This window comes from Lithobates pipiens, unplaced genomic scaffold, assembly GCF_037356315.1.
Source record: "Lithobates pipiens isolate NorthernLeopardFrog02 unplaced genomic scaffold, aLitPip1_a1.2 Scaffold_16, whole genome shotgun sequence".
NCBI lineage: Eukaryota > Metazoa > Chordata > Amphibia > Anura > Ranidae > Lithobates > Lithobates pipiens.
This window is the reverse complement of record NW_027507748.1, coordinates 632,361,931-632,381,835: the sequence shown is the minus strand read 5'-3', so window position 1 is coordinate 632,381,835 and position 19,905 is coordinate 632,361,931. Positions and strand designations below refer to the sequence as shown.

General features: G+C 41.6%; 1 protein-coding gene across 1 annotated transcript in view; it reads left to right on the top strand.

Annotated features, from left to right (window-relative positions):
• LHFPL6 (LHFPL tetraspan subfamily member 6) overlaps positions 1–18,615 on the top strand; it is a 250,169-nt gene extending 231,554 nt beyond the window's left edge. The window contains exon 4 of the mRNA XM_077484195.1: positions 13,609–18,615. Within this exon, the coding sequence (XP_077340321.1) occupies positions 13,609–13,727 (119 nt within the window). The 3' untranslated portion in view covers positions 13,728–18,615. The remainder of the gene's footprint in view (positions 1–13,608) is intronic.
• Positions 18,616–19,905: the final 1,290 nt, after the last annotated feature.

The window sequence follows — 19,905 nt, the reverse complement described above, 5'->3', positions numbered from 1 at the left end:
GTAAACACGCATTGATGCAATACGTGCACTTGGAAACATGCATTTATGCAATAAACAAGCATGTGTTTATGAAATGTGTTTATGCAACATTACGCAACACATATCTATGCAGACATGTATAAACATGCATCGTTTTGCAACCATGTATCTTTATGCGACCACGTATCTTTATGCGATCATTTATCTTCATGCGATCATGTAAAACCATGTATATTTAAGCAAACATGTATAAACATGTATCTTTATGCGATCGTGTATCCTTATGCAATCATGTATAACCATGTATATTTAACCACTTCCCGACCAGCGCACGACGATGTACGTCGACAGAATGGCACGGGCAGGCATATTGGCGTACAGGTACGTCCAATATTCAATGCCGCCCTGCCATCGGGAGCGCGCCGCCGGCGGCGCGCTACCACGCTGGTTGGGACCCCCGTGAGTCCGGTCGCGGGACCTGCGGACTCGATCGCATCCCCGCAATCGTCTCACGGAGCGGCCGAATGGAGGAAATGCTGTGTAAACAACATTTCTCCATTCTGCCTAGCAACTAGTGACGCTGATCTCTGCTCCATGTGATTGGAGCAGAGATCAGTGTTCACTAAATGAAAGCCCAACCCCCCCACAGTTAGTAACACACCCCTAGGAACACTTAACCCCTACACTGCCACCCACTGGTTAACCCTTTCACTGCCAGTGTCATTTACACAGGAATCACTGCATTTATATAGCAGTGATTACTGTATAAATGACAATGGTCCCAAAAATGTGTCAAAAATGTCCGATGGGTCCCCCACAATGTCGCAGTCACAATAAAAATCGCTGATCGCCGCCATTACTAGTAAAAAAAAAAATAATAAAAAAATATTAATAAAAATGCTATAAAACTATCCCTATTTTGTAAACGCTATAACTTTTACGCAAACCAATCAATAATCGCTTATTGCGATTTTCTTTACCAAAAATATGTAGAAGAATACGTATCGGCCTAAACTGAGGGAAAAAATGTTTTTTTATATATTTTTCGGGGATATTTATTATAACAAAAAGTAAAAAATAATGCGTTTTTTTCAAAATTGTCGCTCTATTTTTGTTTATAGCGCAAAAAATAAAAACCGCAGGGGTGATCAAATACCACCAAAAGAATGCTCTATTTGTGGGAAAAAAAGGACGTCAATTTTGTTTGGGAGCCACGTCGCACGACCACGCAATTGTCAGTTAAAGCGACGCAGTGCCGAATCGCAAAAAGTGGTCTGGTCTTTGACCAGCAAAATGGTCTGGTCTGCAAGTGGTTAAGCAAACATGTATAAACGTGTATCTTTTTACAACCATGTAACTTTATGCGATCATGTATCTTTATGCGATCATGTATAACCATGTATATTTATATAAACATGCATCTTTATTCAACCATGTATCTTTGCGCAATCAAGTATCTTTATGCAAATATGTATATTTATACAAACATGAATTAACATGCATCTTTGTGCAACCATGCATCTTTGTGCATGGATCATGTATCTTTATGCAAACATGTATAACCATGTATATTTATGCGAATATGTAAAAACATATATCTTTAGCAACCGTGTGTTTCAGCAATTGTGCGTTTCAGCAACCGTGCGTTCCAGCAACTGTGCGTTTTAGCTAGTTTGCAAGCATGCACCTGCTTACCAGAAGTTGGCCCTATACTAGTCGTGCAGAATTTAGCCACCAATGTGGCCTCTATGCTGTTTCAGAACACAAACAAAATAAGCTTCTGAAGACCAAACGCACAATATACTGGAGATACAACTCCTTAAAATGCACCCATGCTGATGTTTTTCCAAACATCTATATTTAAACATGCATTTAAGCAACAAGTTTGCAAGCATGTATACTACACTGCACCTGCCTACCGAGCAGTTAGCAACACTTTGAAGTGAACTGCTAACCATCCAGGGGTGTATCGACTTACAGATGTACAGTCCCCCCAGATAAGTAGTAAATATGCAGCATATAATCATGACTTGTCTGTCACACAGCTCTCGCATAGTAAGTATTCACACTTTGTTAGTATTCATGGGCTGCTGCTATGTCTCCAGAGGCCCCGCTGAACCCGTTGCCACATGGCATCATGGCCACCCTTCCACTTCCTGCCTATATAAAAATAGCCCATACTGAGCGAACCTTCGCCCTCTAGTGGCTGGAGGAGAAGCCGCAGCCCACCTGACTAAGAAGTACATAGCATGATTAAACAGCACACTGCTCTCAGTGGCCCCCGGGAGAACAGACAGTCAGATCTCTTTTTTTTTTTAAGAGAAACTGCAAAAATGCAGACTTACCATTCCTTTTGCAGGATTCTGAACATAACAGGAGTCCAATCTTCACCCATCATGACCAGCTTTGTCATAAAAGACCTGGGTCCCCCTTAATCTAGACCTGTGTAGCACCCTGCAGGAAAGCACCTTGGTCAGAACAAACACTGCACAGTGTTCCGTTATGCAGGGTCCATTGCCGTAGGGCTGCATTACAGGCAAACCTCGAGGAATCTTCTCTGCTTCCAATGAGGCTCGGGTACCATCCATCTTTGGCTTACAACTATTTCTAATGGATCAGATTGAAGTCCTTGATTCTTAATTGAACCATCTAGACCTCCAAGTATGCTCCAAGAGCACATGTATCACATCAGTAACCACCACCTTACAGGCACTGATGAAAAAACTGATGTGCTTCCTGTGTAGTTTATATAGGGGAGGACTTCCTGTTTGACTAATCTACTAGTCTCCTTTCACCTATAGGTGGTGTATAACCCAAGTAGTTCTTATTATAATAACCTGCTCTGTGTCCTGTGATGTACGATAAAGAAAAGAACATTTAAATCTAAATATCAATTGGTAGCACTTGAAAAGTACCAGCATTCTCTTCCATTTTGTAATTTCTGTATCCAAATTTAACCGCCTCAGCCCCGGAAGATTTTACCCCCTTCCTAACCAGAGCACTTTTTGTGATTTGGCACTGCGTTGCTTTAACTGACAACTATGCGGTCGTGCAACGTTACACCCAAACAAAATTGCCTTCTTTTTTTCCCACAAATAGAGATTTCTTTTGGTTGTATTTGCTCACCTCTGCGGTTTTTATTTTTTGCGCTATAAACAAAAGAAGAGCGACAATTTTGAAAGAAGCACAATATTTTTTACTTTTTGCTATAATAAATATCCCCCCAAAATATATAAAAAAAATATTTTTTTCCTCAGTTTAGTCTGATATGAATTCTACATATTTTTGTTAAAAAAAAATCGCAATAAACATATATTGATTGGTTTGTGCAAAAGTTATAGCATCTACAATAGAGGGGATAGTTTTATGGCATTTTTATTATTCTTTTTTTCATATTTCTTTTTTTTTACTAGTAATGGCGGCGACCTGCTATGTTCATCGGGACTGCGACATTATGGCAGACACTTTTGACACATTTTTGGGACCATTGGCATTTATACAGCGACCAGTGCTATAAAATTGCACTGACTACTGTAAAAAATGTCACTGGCAGGGAAGGGGTTAACCACTAGGGGCCGATCAAGCTGTTAATTGTGTTCCCTCTCTGTGATCTAACCGAAGGGGGAGGGGACTGTCTAGGGGAGATGACAGATTGCTGTTCATACTTTGTATGAACAGACGATCGCTCTTCCCCCCCCCCTCAGAGAACTGGAAACTGTGTGTTTACACATGCAAATCCCAGTTCTTGGTGTGTCGGCAGCGATCGCGGGAGTCTGTCGGTGATCGCGACCGCTGGGCACTTGCATTGGCTTCGGGGACGAGCAGCACGTGCGCGCGCCCCTAGTAGCCACAGGGCGAAGCAACGTTGCATAACGCCGCTTCGCCCAGCCGTGACATTCTGCCTTGGTAAAACTGTGGCAGCTGGTCGGCAAGTAGTTAATAAAACAGTTTTTGGTCTGACATATACTTTAACAGGCATACAAAAGAATTCTCAGCTCTATGATAAATATTTTAAGATCCAGACTAAACATCCTCAATATATATGTGGGTGTTGAGGTGTGTAATTTCTACAAAGTAGAAGTAGGAAGTTCCCATAATGCAGCTCTTATTATCTCATGGTAACGTTTTCTTATAGATACGGCTGATATGTGTTCTTTCCTCAGCCGACCTTTATCTCAGCTCCAGAGAAGGATTTATGATAACACGCAAGGCTTTAACAAAAGCATAACCAATTTTCTGCTTAATAATCTTTCCAAATGATTTATGCGAGTGGTAAATAATAATTGTGCATTTCCATGTGCTCTTAAGTCTGTGAAATTACAGATCTTCTCAAAGGGATTCTGGTAAACAGGACAACTGGAACATCAACAAGTTTATAGTCCAAAATAGCACATCTTTCTGTTGGATATCCTATAAATGCTAAAGCTGATTAAATTCAACATGTTGTTCTCCAATTTGTAAGTACATATCATCAATGAGTTCTAAATGGAATAATAGCCATAGAATTCCAGTGGTGGTTTTATGTACCTTATTTAAAAATAGAGAAAGAACTAAGATTTCTGATTGTAGTCCAACTGCTCTAGGACTCTGTGTTGTTTATGAATGTGGGGGAAGTTATCAAGAAGCTCAGCTGTTTATATTATATATATATATATATATATATATATATATATATATATATATATATATATATATATTTTCATCTTTTCACCACCATGCTTAACTGTAGGTAAGACACAATTGCCTTTGTACTCCTTGCCTGGTTGCTGCCATACACACTTGACACCATCTGAACCAAATAAGTTTATCTTGGTCTCATCAGATCACAGGACACGGTTCCAGTAATTCATGTCCTTAGTCTGCTTGTCTTCAGCAAACTGTTTGCATGCTTTCTTGTGCATCATCTTTAGAAGAGGCTTCCTTCTGGGACGACAACCATGCAGACCAATTTAATGCAGTGTGCGGCATATGGTCTGAGTACTGACGCCCCCAACTCTTCAACCTCTGCAGCGTGCTGGCAGCACTCATATGTCTACTTCCCAAAGACAACCTCTGGATATGATGCTGAGCATGTGCACTCAACTGCTTTGGTCGACCATGACAAGGCCTGTCCTGAGTGGAACCTGTCCTGTTAAACAGCTGTATTGTCTTGGCCACCATGCTGCAGCTCAGTTTCAGGGTCTTGCCAATCTTCTTATAGCCTAGGCCATCTTTATATAGAGCAACAATTCTTTTTTTCAGATCCTCATAATTTCTTCTTTGCCATGGGGTGCCATGTTGAACTTCCAGTGACCAGTATGAGAGAGTGGGAGGGATAACACCAAATTTAACACACCTGCTCCCCATTCACACCTGAGACCTTGTAACACTAACAAGTCACGTGACACTGGGGAAGGAAAATGGCTAATTGTGCCCAATTTCGACATTTTCACGTAGGGGTTTACTCACCTTTTTTGCTAGTGGTTTATGTTTTCAAGTATTTTTTATAAATTTTATATAAACATAAACCCTACATACATTCAAAAACATATATAAACCAAAACATTCAAATACAAATATACACAACATTTAAAGAGCACAAGAATGGATCGCTCCTGGAATATATCCGCCTCAAAGCTTCTAAAGTTCCCCTTAAAGGGAGAATAAGAAACAGGCCCATATTTTCTAAGCTTATTCTATTTCCCTCCATCAATCAATCTCATCCCAGAAAAAAAAAATGGGGAAAAAACAAACACACAACACCCCATTTTAACCCTCCCTTTTTACCAAACGTGAACAACCAAAATTATTAAATTGTGTGTATAGTGAAACTTTATCTTTTTCCTTTCCTCATCTTTCCTCTGTGTTAAGAGGGGGGGGGGGGGGGGGAGGCCTGAGACCCACTACCCTCATTCCTCCCTAATTACTGCGTTGTCCTACTAAGTAGTCCTGTTGCCATTCTCCTTTATTACCATGAAGTGTCAAACCATATGTGTCAAACAATTGTGATTTAATTAGTTAATTAATTTTGTTTAGATTTAAGAGAGTGGGTCTATGGAAGGACAGCTGCTTGTAGCCTCCTCCCATATTTCATCCCAAATACTGTGAAGGGGGGGGGGATAGGGAAGGGGAGGTGAGGGGAAAGAGAGAGGCATGGGAGGGCTTCTACATAAAATTCTTATTACCTATATAGCTCAGATAAATCAAAAATTGTTTAAAGTCTAGCCAACTTTTCCAAGTCCTGTAAAATTTGGATTCCAAATCCTTTTGTACATATATTAGCTCTTCCATTAATCAAATTCTGTCTACTTGCCTAAACCAATCCTTTATTGTCTCTATTTTCTTTGATTTCCATTGCTTCGGTATTAATGCTTTTGCTGGGTTTAACAGGAATGGGGTAATTGTAGTTCTATAATTTTTCCTAGAATCATCTACTGCATGGAACAGGCATTGACAAGGGTCTTGCCTTATTTCAACCTTACTTATCTTCTTAATTAAGTTCAATACTTCCTCCCAAGAGGGCTGAATCAAAGGGCATTGTCACCATATATTGGCATGTTTCCCCGCATTCCCTCCAACAGAGGCGATGCCTCAGAGTTGATTTGATACAATTTTGATGGAACATAATACCATTTGGTTAATAATGTGTAATTCATTACTTTTGTCCTTGTGTCCGTTGAAGTCGTATGTATATAATCCATAACTTTGTTTCAATTTCTAAAACCGATGATCTATGAAAACATAATCTATTCTCGAATAGGAAGAATGCACTTGAGAGTAATAAGGGAAATCCCTCCCCCAAGATGTAGGATTCTCCAAGCCTTTACTAGTTGCTGTTGATACAATTTTTGTTTGATTACCCTGAGATATTTTCCCTCCGATTGTAAAGAGAAAGGTTGAGTGTCTAGGGTTGAATCAAGAACAAAATTAAAGTCCCCTGCCATAATCAATTTCCCCTTTCTGAAGCCTTCTAATTTATTTATAAAATTTTTCAAAAAGAGACAGGGGTGGAAATTGGGGCAGTATATGTTAGCCAATGTATAGTCATTATTAAACAGGAAACCCTTAATAAATAAATACCTTCCTTCAGGGTCTGACTCTATTGCTTTTAAAATGAATGGTGTATTCCTGTTGAGCCCTATCGCTATTCCTCTAGATCTCTTATTGGGGGAGTAGCCATAGAACCAGACTGGCAATTTTTTTGAATATTAGGCTGACCTTAGATGACCACTTTAAGTGAGTTTCTTGTAAGAAAACTATATTTGATAACGAGCCTTTTAATTCCTGCAATATTTGATACCTTTTATCAGGACTATTTATGCCTCTAACATTATAGGTGATTATTTGTAGGGGGCCATTTCTTAAACACCGAAAACAAGCACTTCAAAAAGCATTGAGCTGTGGGAGAGGAACTACTTTCCTCCCACATTCCATACAATCAATGTTATGTCCCACCAGGGTGCCACCCAAATTGCCTTATCCCCAGATTCCCAGTGTTCCCCCTTAAGTGGATCTTTTTTCCTTACCAGCCTATCTGCCCCATGGAAAAAAACCTTATGTAGCGCTGGCTACGAGCAGGCACTATGTTTTTTTTTGGAAAGTTAATTTGCCTGAAACCGCAGTTGGGTTTCAGGGCTATTTCTCAAAATTTCTGGTTTTACTACCAGTCCATCTGGGTTGCACTGGGTTCTCCTTGACCGCAGGTGTCGCTGTCACCACCAGCAAGAGTAGAAACGCAGTCTAGCTTGGTGTATTGAATGCCATTATTCTCTCGGAACCAGCCCAGTGGGAGTGTATACCTGCTGTGCATTCTGGGAGGTGGTATTTAAGGTACAGACGCCACGTGGTTCGGGGGTTCCATCTTGTATTTTCAGTCTGTTCGGTTCTGGTGGTCCTCCTGACCCAGCCCCATGGCCCTCCTGGCCTGGGGTGCGAAACCATGCATCCTGAGTCTTGGAGCCGGCGGCTATAGCCACTCACTGTATCACTCTGCCTCGCCGCCCAGCGCACCGCGTCATTGGATGTGATTGACAGCAGCGCAAGCCAATGGCTGTGCTACTTTCAGTCCGCGAAGAGGACATCGGGGGACAGTGCAGCAGGTGAACGGGCTCAGGTAAGTGAAATGGGGGGGCCGCTATTGTCAGATGTTTTTTCACCTTAATGGCACTAAGGTGAAAAAACGCGAACCTTTACAATCCCTTTAATTTGAGGGGATAGCAAATTTACACTGTTATACAAGCTGTACACTCACTACTTTACATTGAAGCAAAGTATAATTTCTTCAGTGTTGTCAAATGAAAAGATATAATAAAATATTTATAAAAGTGTGAGAGGTGTAATCACTTTTGTGAAATATAGTCCGATCATACTCCGTTGTGCTGATATGAAACTTATACTGAGAGAAAGATGGCGGCCCTATTGACCTCCTTCTGCAAATGTCTATTTCTTGGCTGTTATTTGCATCAATACTTTCTGATGCTGACCAAAAAAAAAGCTTGAGGACCAGGAGAGTCTGTATTTCAAATCTGCATACTTGTTTTGGATCGGTATATAGAAGGTATTTGACCCATTGGATCAAGATAACAACCAGTAAACTAGTATTTTCAGAAGCAAAGATGAGCATTGGCAGCTTCCACACTTCCCCAGTATTATTATTATTATGCAGTATTTATATAGGGCCAGCACTTTACAACAAAAAAATGCATAGGTGAAGGGAAGGACTAAGGGATGTGTTAAAAATTTGTTTTAACAAAGTTCCCAGAATTGTTCAGATCAGCCTTTTCCCTTGAGCAGTTTACAGTCTAATTCATGTGTTGATAAATGAATGCAGAATTCTGCACCTCCTCTGATATAGGGAAAAACAAGCCTCTTGTGTAACCGCTCACAGCATTTGAAAAGAATAGAAAAGTAAGCAGTCATGTTTTTAGTGCATTGGTTACTTGGCTCTTGGGTTTTGTACAGCCCCAGTCTATCTGTCATAGTGATATTGAACATATGTTTACAGTGCAGTGCTAAAGTTCATGGGAAATACAGCTGTTGATAAATTCCAAGGCTTGGATATTTCATGGAAGCCCAAGCGCAGCTTGATTCCAACAAGGAATAGCTCCTTGATGGGACTGGGAACCTGAGCTATGTAGTAGGGAGAAATGGAATGAATAACTTAAATAGTGGTTGGGAAGGTAAGAGCTACAAAACTATATTGTTGTCAGTGTTCCCAGTGTGCAGAGATATGGTGACAACTTCATGCATAAGAACCTTAGTTTTTCCTTGGTGGCTCTTGCAGCTGATACTGGTGTTGTGTCCTCCACCCAATGCCCCAATGTATACTTAAGACATCACAAGAACTGGTGTCAGGGACCCAATAGGCCCAGAGAAAAAATCCTGGAGTTTTTAATGTGAAATATGCTAAAATAAAGGCCCTAAGCTGCACATGTGGTATGCCCATGCCTCTTGATTCATTGGACAGGGCCATTCAGAAAGTGAACTTGAGTTCCCATTGTTTTTCCGTGAACTCCAAACAGAGACATACCTAGGATCTCCAGCGCCCTTGACGAGAATCCGTATCGGCTCCCCCCCCCCTCCCCCCACACTTTGGTCCCAATGTGATGCAAATTCAGCCATACAATCTGTATAGCTGACTTCGCATTGCAGAGAAATCACATGTGATTTGCACTGCAGTGTGGTGCAAATCACATGCGATTTTGGACAGTGCATATATGTGAACCAGACCTAAATGTACATTAGTTTATGCATCATTACATGAGTTTTTTTTTTTTACATTTGATGTTTCTACCAGAGTCTCACTGTCATAAATGTGTAAATTCAAATACAATTGTCAGTTCAGTTGTGACCTACCTACCTAACTTCACAGCAGTGTATAGTGTAGTGGTCAGTGTATAGTGTAGCAGTCTCTTTCCTTCCTACAATAGTACTATACTACACACTGACCACTACACTACAGTGTAGTGGTTAGTGTGCAGTGTAGCGGGCAGTGTATAGTGTAGTGGGAAGTGTGCTGTGTAGTTTAGTGGTCAGTGTGCAGTGTAGTGGTCAGTGTGCAGTGTAGTGGTCAGTGTGCACACTGACCACTACATTGACCACTACACTGCACACTGACCACAACAGTGCACTACACACTGACCACTACACTGCACACTGACCACTACACTACACTGACCACTACGCTATACACTGACCATATGTATAACATCATGTCTCTGCAGTCACACAAAGACACACACGTGATGTAGGACATCTCCTCCCTCCATACCGCAACACACAGCCCGGGCTCTCCTTTTCACCTTCAGCAGGTCCAGCGGGTGTGTGCAGCAGGCTGCCCTGCAGGAGGCCAGGTGCCTGAAGTACTACTACCACCGAGACACCCTCCGCTCCGCCATCTCCCCCACCTCTTCTTCTTCTTCTTCTTCTCTCCCCAGATCTGGGCATGCTACACAGTCCAAGGGCCAGGGGCAGAGCCAGCCTGTGCCCGGGAGAACGAGAAGAGCCAGGGCCAATCGGGTTGCAGTGTGAGGCGAGGCCCCACCCAGCCAGCGCTGCCAAACCATGAAACGCGGCCTCCTTAAAGCGGCGAAGGGGAGGTGTGGTGGGCCCAGGGGGAGGAGGAGGGAGTACACATGCTGCGGTGCAGATATGTGTGGGGCTGGAAGTGGGTGAAAGGACGGTGGAGGGTGTAGAACACTGCCAATTTGCACCCCTCCCCCTCGGCCTGCGCCCCTGGTGGGCGCCAGTCTCGCCATCCCCTTGGTAGGCCCCTGACTCCAAACTGCTTTTTAACAAGAGATTTGATGCAGAAAGTTATCAAGGTACAACAAGTGAATGAATTGACACATCTACTGGCAGGTGATAGAAGCCTGTTTGTACAGTTTGTACATGTTTCCTGTAGCATTTTGACACATCTGTACATTCCATACAGCTGCATTAGTGTTGCCCACTACACTGCACCATGCTCATACAACCAATTAACAGACTAATACCTTGCCCAAAACTAACACGGAGACTGATTAAATTAGAAAAGGTCAAGGCCGCATGGTTCTCTTCTCATGGGCCCTAATGCTGCCTGAGGTGGCTGTTTTTTGGGACAGCCCTGGGCTCTGGGGGCGGGAGGCTGCCTTAACCCTCTTACACCCTATCTCTATTCTTTCTCTCCTCTTCCTGACTTAGCTTTTCCCTTCTCTAATGCTCCTATTGCTATTTGTTGAAGTGACCTGTCACAGGAGATCCGCTATTGCGGCCCTTTTACTCTATAGTAGCTCACTATGATCTCAGGGGTCATAAACTTTACGAACCGCCACCTACTCTTACCCCTACTCGGGATGCTGGTTTAACTGACAATCTGATGTTGTGATTATTATTGTACTATGCATCATCCTGTGCTCTTTATTGGAAATGCTTTGTTCTCTTTTTTATTATTTTTTCCCCTCTTTTTGTTGATCCCCTCTTGTTTCTGTTCCCCTCTCGTTTTTCTTTTTGCAATTAATAAAACTGTCAGTTTTCAAAAAAAGAAACGGTCAAGGCCAAAACTTTATTGAACTTTCCAAATGTAACGTTACCAATAGCTGTGACAGGTATACTGTGAGCACACACGAACCATAAACTTACAAAAAGCCTCGTACACACGATCGGATTTTCGGCAGGGAATTGTGTGTTGAGACTGCCTAAAATCTGACCGTTACTACGTTCCTTCTTTCCGTGGTGGAGAGTAATGGTGTGGTGGAGAGTAATGGTTACAGGGATGGCTAGGAACATGGTTATGCTGTGGCACAGAAACAATTAAACTCACAGTAAGAATTTTTCAGTTGAACAGTGATTAGTGAATCTACTTGTTGTGGGACAAAACACAGTTTTAAGGCACTTTCATAAATGACATTCATAATGCGAAAAGCCATCATTATAACACAGAAATCAACTTTTGGTGGATTAGGATGCACAGGCTACTAAAAGTAGTTTGACGGCTGTGAGCTATTGTGCTATCATGTAAATGTCTTCAAATGTCAGATCCATGTGTTTGATACATGTGTATTCATTCATCATAACATTTTGCAGAATTTACTAAATGCAAACAATAGGAAATCGCTAGCTTGCATGTACAGAATCTCATAAAGATCTCCCAGACTCTTCTGAATCCTGACTTGGCTTAGATAACATGTCATTTGAACCTTAAGGGAACCAGTACTGGCTGGGCTTGTTCAAGAATCAGAATATTTTACCTTAAATATTATAATTTTTTAGTTATTAGTCACTGTATTTAGCGTTTTGTTTCCTCCTTGCTTGTGTCTAACTATTCAGCTTGAGTTAGGGGGATGAAAAGTTACCCTAAGGCCGCGTACACACGGGCGGACTGTTCGCCCAACTTAGTCCGCTGAACAGTGTTTCAGCGGACAATCCGCTCGTGTGTGGGCTTCAGCGGACTGTTTCAGCGGACAGTCTGACGAACAAAGTCTTACGGAATTTCCGTAAGACAGTCCGTCCAAACTTGGTTTCAGCGGACAGTCCGCTCGTGTGTAGGCTAGTTCGACAGACTAAGTTTGGCGCATGCTCAGAAAGGATTTACACGGCGAAGGTTGCATTGCAGTGTATTGGACGTCGAATTTCTCGTCCCGTCGTACGTGCCGTTCACGTCATCGCGCACGCTTTCAGCGGACTGTCTGCTCATCGTGTGTGGTCAAGTCCGTTCATGCAAATTTTGAACGGACTGTTTGTCGGATTGTCTGACGAACTTAGTTGGGCGAACAGTCCGCCCGTGTGTACGCGGCCAAAGTCTTACGGAATTTCCGTAAGACAGTCCGTTCAAACTTGGTTTTGTCCGTCCAAACTTGGTTTCAGCGGACAGTCCGCTCGTGTGTAGGCAAGTTGGACGGACTAAGTATGGCGCATGCTCAGAAAGGGTTTACACGGCCGAAGGTTGCATTGCAGTGTATAGGACGTCGTTTTTCTAGTCCCGTCGTACGTGCTGTACACGTCATCACGCACGCTTTCAGCGGACTGTCTGCTCATCGTGTGTGGTCAAGTCCGTTCATGCTAATTTTGAACGGACTGTCTGTCGGATTGTCTGCCGAACTTAGTTGGGCAGACAATCCGCCCGTGTGTACGCGGCCTAAGTCTGAAAACCACAGTAAATCTTTAGTAAGAAAGACCACACAGGCCTAATTACTCAGATCCTTGTACATGCTTGTTTGTGATCAAAGCTGGCATTAGCAGAAGTGCAGTGCTTAGACAGCTTCACTGGAAATGAGCCTTGGTAGTTTGTAGGGATCATTCAGGAGATCGGTTAAAGTAGGACCGAAGCCAGAGCTACAAAGAAACTGGAAGAAATCTGCAATCTTATCTTTATGCTTTGAAATATATGTTTTATTCTGTTTTTATTTTTTATCTAGTGTTTTCCCTTTGACTCATTTGCTTGTATGCGTGCTTTGAGCTTCAGTTATTGAGCTCTGTGTGCAACAAAATTTTCCAGAGAAGTGGATAAAATTAGCTTGATAAATGGGAATAGGAGGCCAAGTGCTCCACCTGCTGACTAGAGAGAAATGTGCAACATTCATATGCAATATATATATATATATATATATATCTACCTCAACAAAAAGATTTTCGAAAAAGTATATCATTGTTTTTGTTTTCTGCTTTTTCCAGGTACCTGCAGAATTGGATGGGCCTACTATTGTACAGGTGGAGGAGCTGCAGCTGCAATGTTAATCTGCACATGGCTGTCATGTTTCTCTGGGAAGAAGCAAAAGCAATATCCATATTAACCACATATGAGGTCCACCATTATAGAAGTATCTTGGAGGAATGTGATTCTATTCTTTGAACTGAGCGGTGGAACTTACCAACCAAACAGCTGCCATCAGGAACATTAAGCCTTTTACAACTCTACAACCAAGATCTCTGCTTTACAAATTGTCTCCAGTGGAAAAGACAGTGTTTGGTCTCCACTGCAGGTAGAACTGGTCCTGAGTCTGACCATCTACTGCAGAAATTCTGCCATGCTATTCAGAGGACACAGATATTGGTCTCTTATTGGAGCAAGCTAACTCCTTTCACTAACCCATGAAGACAGATTGTTCATTAGTATATAGCCTTCAAGTTTTTAACTAACATGGAAAGCAGAGGGCGGTATACATTGTGAACCCTTATCTGACATCATCTCTGGCTAGATAGACCAGTTGGTGGAAATACTGCTGTAGATATAATGTACATACAGTCCTATATGTATCTGTGGCAGAACTTCCTTTAATAACCAGTCTGTCTCGGCATAGTTGAATTCAGATTTTGGCTTTAATATTCTAAACCCCCCTTTTTTTCTGTGAAAATATTGGCCCGTCCACGCCAATGTATTGTAACTGCTTTTCAATGCATGTTCGTAGTAACCCAAAACCAAAGGGAAAATAGTTTACATATAATGTATAAAGAGGAACAACACTCTGCCTAACTCCCACCAAAAAAAAAAATCCTAACCCTTGCCCCGTCTGAAAGAAAAAAAATAAAAATCCTTACTGTACTATGTAGTCCATTGTTGCCTTGCTGACGTAAAAGTTAGTAAAAGTCTCAGTTTCTCTCTCTTCTTCCAGGCCACCAACTTTACCTTGGATCAAATGCATGAGCAAACATGCTTTGAGAATCTGCCATGTCTGCACATGCGCCTGATCCCCTCACATGTGCGTACACACACCATGGTTGGCTGTCACTTTTTCTGGCAGACCACTGGAGCATGCGCACATTTGTGACATCTCGCAAATGGCTCTTGGGAAGGTACATCAGAAGTCAAAGATTGTTAAAAACCCTGCAGCGTCTGTGCATATGCACGGGCAAACTTATAACATTTAGCCTAGGCTGGATCTAGGCTGAGAAAAAATAAAAAAGGTTTCACTGAAATTGTTGTACCCTGTTTGATTGAAGGGTGCCCCATTATAGCCAATGGTAATGCACTGAAAACACACTATGCCCTTGTACACACGATCGGACATTCTGCCAACCAAATCCGTTGGATTTTGTCTGACGGATTGTGTCCGAAACTGTTGCATACACACGGTCAGACCAAGTTGTCGGAAAATCCGATCGTTCAGAACGTGATGACGTTATTTCGTTACGACGGGACTACGTTCACGCTAGTAGCCAATAGCTTTGATGTATAAATTTGATCTGAGCATGCGTGGCACTTTGTCCGATCAAAATTCTCTATACATGATCGGAGTATGTCCGATCGGACCAGTTTGTCGGAAAATATTTCCAACAAGTTGGAAAATTGGGTCCGACGAATATTCAGACGGAAACAGTCCGATGCATACCACACACAGTCAGATTATCCGACAAAACGGTCCGATAGGACACATTCCGTCGGAATCTCCGATCGTGTGTACAAGACTGCTGTAAAAATGCAGTGCATGTTTTTAAATCTGAACTTGAAAAGCTACCCTTTTTCAGTGTAACCACCCTCCCCCTTTGCCTGAACTGAGTGATGTATATGCTGGTTTAGTTAAGGGGTTGCAGAGATCAACTGTTATTACTTACCCTATCCTTGATCCAGTAAGCCCCAGCTCTGATCTCTTCTGTCCAAAGCTCTATTGGCTATTGGATATCAACCTTGCAGTGTTCAAGGAGGGGGCATACACGTGACTGTGGCTGGAATTGCCTTAAAGGGTGGCGGTGTTGGACTGGCCATATGGATGGAGTGATGGTAAGAATTACATCTTATTCCTGCACCCCTAGACTAAACAAGCTTTTAACCCTTGCAGTACGGGGGTAGGGGCCCACTGCAAGGTTCGATTTTTGTATAATTCCTGGCAGTTCAGCTTTAAGTCATTGACTTAACATGCTTACAGGCAGAAACTAAAAAAAAGAAAAAGAGGTACACCCATGTAAAATTACACATGACACATGCCTTGCATTACATTTTCCATGGCACTGATGTGAACACGCTGAGGGTTATAAATCTTTGAACGAGGCTTCCCCTTATCAATAGTTATCATGTGCACAACTGTCTTGCACTGTACAGAGAGCCTCTTGCAGCTACTAAACATGATAACATAATGCTTCCATTAGCCCAATGAGGGGAAGAAACAAGCTTCTGTCAAATAGGTCTGGATCCTCTAGGGTAGAGGTCTCCAAACTTTCTAAATAAAGGACCAGTTGATTGTCCTCAATATTTTAGAGGATCGGACTGTGGCCATCGGAAGTAGAAAAGGTAGTAAAGTCAGCGGGAAAAAAAACAATGCACCATCTTTAGTGTCAGTGTGAGGAAGTCTACCCTATCATTGGTGTCATTGGGAGGAATTATGCCACATCTTTGGTATCATTGGGCCCAATTGTTGGTGTTAGTGGGAGGAATTTTTCCCATTGTTGATGTGAGTGGGAGGAATTGTTTCAATAGGCTCAAATTGTTAGTGTCATTGGGAGGAATTGTGCCCCGTCTGTAGATGGGTAGGAGATTATGCCCCATTGTTAGTAAAGGTGAATGAAATAGTGCCCCAAGGAACAAAAAGCAAACAAAGGACTGTATCTGATCCCTGGGCTGCAGTTTGGAGACCACTGCTCTCTTGGGCCATGGGCCAGGTTGCAGCTGCTTTATACTCCCTGCTGCTAACATTGTATGGCCATTTTTAGTTTTACTTAAGAAAAAAAATGTTTTACCTTGAAAATGTCTATTTACTTCAAAAGGTTTTTTGAAAAAGTACACAACATTTTAGAGATTGATATAGAATCTGTTTCTTTTTTCATTTAAAAGAGAAACGTTTCCCAGACTCCCTTTGTTAAATCATATGTAGAGTAAAACGGAAAATCCTCTTTCGGAATGAAAGCAAATTGCGTTCCCTTCAAAGGCTTACCTTTCCCTTTACTCTGTCGTGTCCTTTGGCTTCTCTGGAAGTCAAGTTAGCTGTTAAATGTTGCAGAGAGGTGGATCACACAAATGTTGGACTGATAATAGCTATTTCACAGAACCATATTTTCCTCTATAAAACAGGACGGACACAGAGGAGGTTTATCTAGGAGAAAATCCATTCTGGTTATTGCTCCCCTCCGTGTTGCTAAATAACCAGAACACGGGAGGGGATTCGTTTTCAGTATTATTTTTTTCATTGTTGCATATATTTGTGTATAATATTAGTTGGACCAATAATCTCCATTTATACTGTCTTCTGTTACGTGTATATGCACCTACCTATACAAACATGTATCTCTTTGATATGTTGGTGTTTTATTTTATCTTACACTTTTTGTGCATTCTTACAAACAGCAAAATGACATAGCACAGTTATTTTATATGATCATGCAATGCAATAACCCAATGCGGTACCAGTGGAATTCACTAGACTTGTTTTCTCATGTAATCAGTTAATCATATAAACTGCTAAGGTTTTACTTTGAGTTATTCATTGCTCTGGAACAGGAGTCTCCAAGCTTTTTAGTACAAGGGTCGTATCATCAGTGTTGACATCCAACCAGATTGAAATTACTGACACGACACCCAAAATGTACTGGCACAGACAAGTTTTTACTGGCATTTCCAAAAGTTACAAAATTACAGTTTTAAGTGCAAACTTTAGTATTTAAGCGACAAACAAGTACAATATGCAATTAACCATATGATTTCAAATCGATAATAAGGTAAAAAACATAATTATTTTATCCCGCAGACCTGTCCAGCCACTTCACTTGGCTCCCTTGCACCATGACATCACAGACCCGCCGGCTCCACCTGAGCACACTGTAGAAGGCACTTGGATGGTCATGGCCGGCTGCATGCGCAGTTCCAAGCCAATCGTCACAGCCATATTTTTTACTGGCAACCTTTTCCTGTTACTGCCATTTTCTGGCAGGAGAAAAATGCCAATTTTTTTAATGGCTGCCAGTAAAAATACTAACCGTTGGCAACACTACGCATCACATATTTTACAAATATTGGGGAGTTTTTTTTTTAATCAGTATGATATGATTTAGAACAACAGAAAAAAAAAAAAGTTGGGAAAACAAAGCAAAAAAATATGAACATATCAGAGTTCCCCCTTACATCAGAGTATCCTCCTAACATCAAAGCCCCCTTTACATAAGAGTCCCCATCAAATTCTCCCTTACATCAGCGCCCGCCTTACATCCAGTTTCCATCAAGCTTCACGTACATTAGAGTCCCCTTCAACGTCCCCCTTAGATCTGAGTCTCCCTTACATTAAAAATTCCCTTTATATCCAAGCCTCCCTTACATCAGGGTACCCATCAGACTTCCCTTTTATATCAGAGGACCAGATCAAATCTTGCAGTGGGCAGGATGTGGCCTGCAGGCTATAGTTTGGAGACCCCTGCTCTAGAAAAGTGGTGGTCAGGAACATTGTAGGCCTCCAAAGCAACCAATCAGATTGTAACTCCTTTTGTAGGTATGAAAACAAGAGTAAGAATATGATTGGTTACTTTGGTAACAACTCCGGTTTTCCTTTCCCCTCTTTTCATAGCGTAACCATGATCAACATCATTCTTTGTGATTTAGTTATCTGCTGTTTCTTATGCTATGTATTGTTTATTATAATTTTTAAACAATAGAAACAATTACAAGGTAAAGTTTGTAATAAAATATGTAAATATACAAGGTTCTTTTACTTTTGGTTTGTAGCTGAAACAATAAAGTACATATGGTACTTTTTTTAAGAATTGTTGTATTTATTACAGATATTATCTGTTACACATAATACATTGTAGTTACAAAAATGTTCCTATTGCTGTGATCTATTGAGACACCTAAAATTGGACAAAGGTGAACATATCCGTTAGGAAACTGGTTACAGCAATTTGATTTTAACCTTGTGTTAAATTTATAGAATGCATCCTCTCTTAACCTGCCCATAGATTAGTTTTTTTTGTTGTTTTTCGATTAACCAGTAGGTTAAAGGGAAAAAACTGACCCGATTCCCCCATCCACACATTGGAGGTGGATGGAGGAATCCTCCCCGCTGTGTCACTGTATTCTGACAGTAGGGAGATATCCCTGCCATCAGAATACACAGATCAGAGCTGCAGTCTATATCCTGCAGCACAGAGCAAGCCGAAATTTTCCAGCAGAGCAGTTGTAGAAAAGTCGATCGGTAGATCGAATACTAATGCTAGTGAAAAGAAGCCCTATATTCACACCTGAGCTGAGCGATTTGCAGGTGTTTTTATTTGAGTGTTGAGTGCATGCACAAATGAGCATATTACAAACCGTTACATACAGTAGGTATTCAAGCTTCTGGTGCTTTGGTTTTAGCCATCGGAAAGCAGTAGGGAGAGGAGAACAGTTCTTACGAGCTCAAAAATGCTTGAAATATGCCTCAGAACACACAAAAAAATTTTTTACATGCACTCCCATTAAGGGGTCAAACATTACCAATTGTACATCAAAAGTAGCTCAAGTGCATTTTGTTACATCAAGCATCAAATTGCAGGTGTCAGAACTCTTAGCCCTTGTACACGCGGTCGGAGAATCCGTCGGAATGTGTCCTATCAGACCGTTTTGTCGGATAATCCGACTGTGTGTGGTATGTATCGGACTGTTTCCGTCGGACCAAATCTTCCAACTTGCTGGAAATATTTTCCAACAAACTTGTCCGATCGGACATACTCCGATCATGTGTAGATAATTCCGATCGGACAAAGTGGCACGCATGCTCAGATCAAATTCCTACATCAAAGCTATTGGCTACTAGCCTGAACGTAGTCCCATCGTAACGAAATTACGTCATCACGTTCTGAAAGATCGGATTTTCCGACAACTTTGTCCGACCGTGTGTATGCAACAGTTTCGGACAATTTCGACGGATTTGGTTGTCGGAATGTCCAACCGTGTGTACAAGGGCTTATATGTGAACGATCACAAATAAAAACATAGGATTTTATTTGTTGAGCATTTTGGAGCTTTGAGCTTTCACGCTACAAAATTCTGAAGTGTAAATAGAGCCTCAAGGT